The sequence below is a fragment of the Mandrillus leucophaeus genome, unplaced genomic scaffold, assembly GCF_000951045.1.
Source record: "Mandrillus leucophaeus isolate KB7577 unplaced genomic scaffold, Mleu.le_1.0 Scaffold516, whole genome shotgun sequence".
In the NCBI taxonomy this organism is placed as follows: Eukaryota; Metazoa; Chordata; class Mammalia; order Primates; family Cercopithecidae; genus Mandrillus; species Mandrillus leucophaeus.
The window spans coordinates 2,213,586-2,216,701 of record NW_012105542.1 but is presented as its reverse complement, the minus strand read 5'-3'; the positions used below and the strand labels follow the sequence as shown (position 1 = coordinate 2,216,701).

General features: G+C 47.1%; 1 protein-coding gene across 1 annotated transcript in view; it reads right to left on the bottom strand.

Annotated features, from left to right (window-relative positions):
• Positions 1-2,180: 2,180 nt before the first annotated feature.
• Positions 2,181-3,116, bottom strand: part of IFT52 (intraflagellar transport 52) — a 69,678-nt gene continuing 68,742 nt past the window's right edge. Inside the window, exon 14 of the mRNA XM_011996483.1 lies at positions 2,181-2,467. Within this exon, the coding sequence (XP_011851873.1) occupies positions 2,420-2,467 (48 nt within the window). The 3' untranslated portion in view covers positions 2,181-2,419. The remainder of the gene's footprint in view (positions 2,468-3,116) is intronic.

Here is a 3,116-nt window from a genome sequence, read left to right as displayed (position 1 = left end):
TTGTTGAAGCTGATCCTGTGGTGATGCATTCCACCAGCATTATCGTGGCCTCCGGGGTGCTTCTGGAGCTTGCCTATGCAGCTGTGGCCGTGGCTCATATGGCTCCAAAGTTTCTGGGTCTTCCTCAGTCTGGATGGCATGTTGGTGGCTCAGACGAAAGACCCAAAATACATTTTTTAAAATTAGCTGGGAATGGTGGCACACACCTGTAGTCCCAGTTACTCGGGAAGCTGAAGCAGGAGGATCGCTCGAGTCCAGGAGGTTGAGGTTACAGTGAGCTATGATCACACCAATGTACTTCGAGACAGAGCAAGACCCTGTCTCGAAAAAATCAAAAACAAGGTTGGGAGCAGTGACTCATGCCTGTAATCCCAGCGCTTTGGGAGGCCGAGGCAGGTAGATCACTTGAGATCAGGAGTTTGAGACCAGCCTGGTCAACATAGTGAAACCTTGTCTCTACTAAAAATACAAAAAATTAGCCAGGCATGGTGGCATGTGCCTGTAATCCCAGCTACTGGGGAGGCTGAGGCAGAAGAATCACTTGAACCTGGGAGGCGGAGGGTGCAGTAAGCTGAGGATCACGTCACTGCACTCCAGCCTGGGAGACAGAATGAGACCCTGTCTCAAAAAAACAAAACAAAACAAACAAAAAAAACAAATCAAAATAAAAATAAAAACAAATATAACAAAATGGCAGTGACGGCACACCTTCACTCCCATTTTATTATATTCACAGATTCTGGGAGTCAGGAATTCAGAAAGAACGCAGCATGGATGGCTTGTCTCTGCTCTATGACATCTGGGGCCCCAGTTGGGATGGCAAAAGGCTGAGGTGCTTGATGGCTGGGGCCAGGAGTCATCTGGAGGTATCATCATTCATGTTTGGCAAGCGATCTATACCAAGATGCTGATATAGACTGAGATCTCTGGCTGTTGGTCAGAACACCTATCCACGGCCTATCCACATGGCCTTGGACTTCTTAAATGGAGTCTTGTGCTCTAAAGGTGAATGTCCCAAGAGAATCAGGCAGAAGTTGTACAGCCTTTTATGAATTAGCCTCAGAGGTCGCCAGCATCACTTCTGCCACGGTGCCAGATTCAAAGATTCAGAGGAGGGAACAGAGACCCCATCTCTCAATGGGAGGAGCACCAAGCCCACAGGATAAGAGAGTATTTGGGTCGGGAGACAATCGTTGAATACATTTTGGGGATGTATTCGGAACACACTGCCACAGCACTCCCCAGGCCTGTCCTCTAGCTGCTTATCTCCCAGCTCTGAGCTAGAGCCCCCAAATTCTGCCCCTGGAGTGGCCTCCCCCTTGCCCAGTACTCTGCCCTGGCTGGCAACTCTGAATAAGCCGTGTACTAGGGTTTGAGTATGGGAAAGAATGGAAGCCTATGAACAGAGCTTTACCAAGAAGAAATCATTTGAAATTCAGGATTTTTTTTTTTTTTTTGAGACAGAGTTTTGCTCTGTCACCCAGGCTGGAGTGCACTGGCGCGATCTTGGCTCACTGCAACTTCTGCCTCCCGGGTTCAGGCCATTCTCCTGTCTCAGCCTCCCGAGTAGCTGGGACTACAGGTGCCCGCCACCAAGCCCGGCTAATTTTTTGTATTTTTAGTAGAGATGGGGTTTCACCGTGTCGGCCAGGATGGTCTCGATCTCCTGCCCTCGTGATCCGCCCACCTCGGCCTCCCAAAGTGCTGGGATTACAGGCATAAGCCACTGCACCTGGCAACCCCACCCTTTTTTTTTCTTTTTTGAGACAGAGTCTCACTGTCACCCAGGCTGGAGTGTAATGGCGCGATCTCGGCTCACTGCAACCTCTGCATCCCAGATTCAAGTGATTCTCCTGTCTCAGCCTCCCAAGTAGCTGGGACTACAGACTCGTGCCACCACACCTGGCTAATTTTTGTATTTTTAGTAGAGACAGGTTTCACCACGTTGGCCAGGCTGGTCTCGAACTCCCGTGCTCAAGTGATCCGCCCTCCTCGGCCTCCCAAAGTGCTGGGATTACAGGTGTGAGTCACCGTGCCCAGCCAGTGTTGCATCCTTTCAACCGGTCCAGAAAGCTGTACAATATTTACAACAAGCTTGAGAGTTATTTATGTCTTTGATAAAGGACTCAAATCCAGAACTGGGGTTGGAAAAAAAAAAAATGCAATGAAAGACTGTTTCATAGGGTATAAAAAGACAGATGCAACCATACATTTAATTTTTAAAAATGGAATGTATCTTACATAAGGATTTTGTGAAAAATCTTACACCTATCTGGGTATTATAGAAGATGCATATACCTTTCATAGCTCATGGAGGAAAGAGTGTATAAACAATTTTGATAAGAAGTTGAGGAACAATTTGAAAATAGTTTATAAAGAGAGAATCAGGAGGCAGAAAAAGCTTCAAGAGGCATGGTCTTCAGAAATTGTTCTGGAATGCTGTTTCACTTGTATCGATGTCATGTTCCTGGATGAGAGAATAAGACAGAATTTTAGTATTTCAGTATAAAGCCTGAAATGTAAACTCTTCCGTGCTTTGGAATTTAGAGATCCTGAATCTTCATTAATTAGGATATATACATAATATCTGGCTTTAGGGCTGAATCCAACCCAAGGATCAAATTTTGATCCTTTTGCCCTACCAGGGCAGGGCTTGTGACCACTGCCCACCACCCACCATGATGAGTAACAAACAGAGTTGAAAGCACTGGTGCAAAGACCACACCAGACTTTTTACATTGGCCTTGGTGCCTGTTCTAGCACGCCACCAGAGTGAGTATTGCTGGGAACCTACCTGACCTCCCATCCCATCATTCACTGCTAAGCAGCCACATCAAAACCCTCATGTCTAGGTTCCCTTCATGGATGGCACTTAGACCACAGTAACTGCCCATACACTCCTGTCTCCCACTACACAGAGCTCTGAGAGGGACAGCAAGGACTGCACTCATCTTGTTCACTGCTATAGCCCCAGCCTCCAGCACCATGCTAGAGGTGGAGAGTGAAACATTATCAGATGAGCATCTGTCAGAGCCAGCTTCCTTCCAGGAGAGGCTCAAAAACTAATTGGTCTTCCCGCTCAGCATCTAAAATCCTAAGCTTGAATTTTGCCTGCT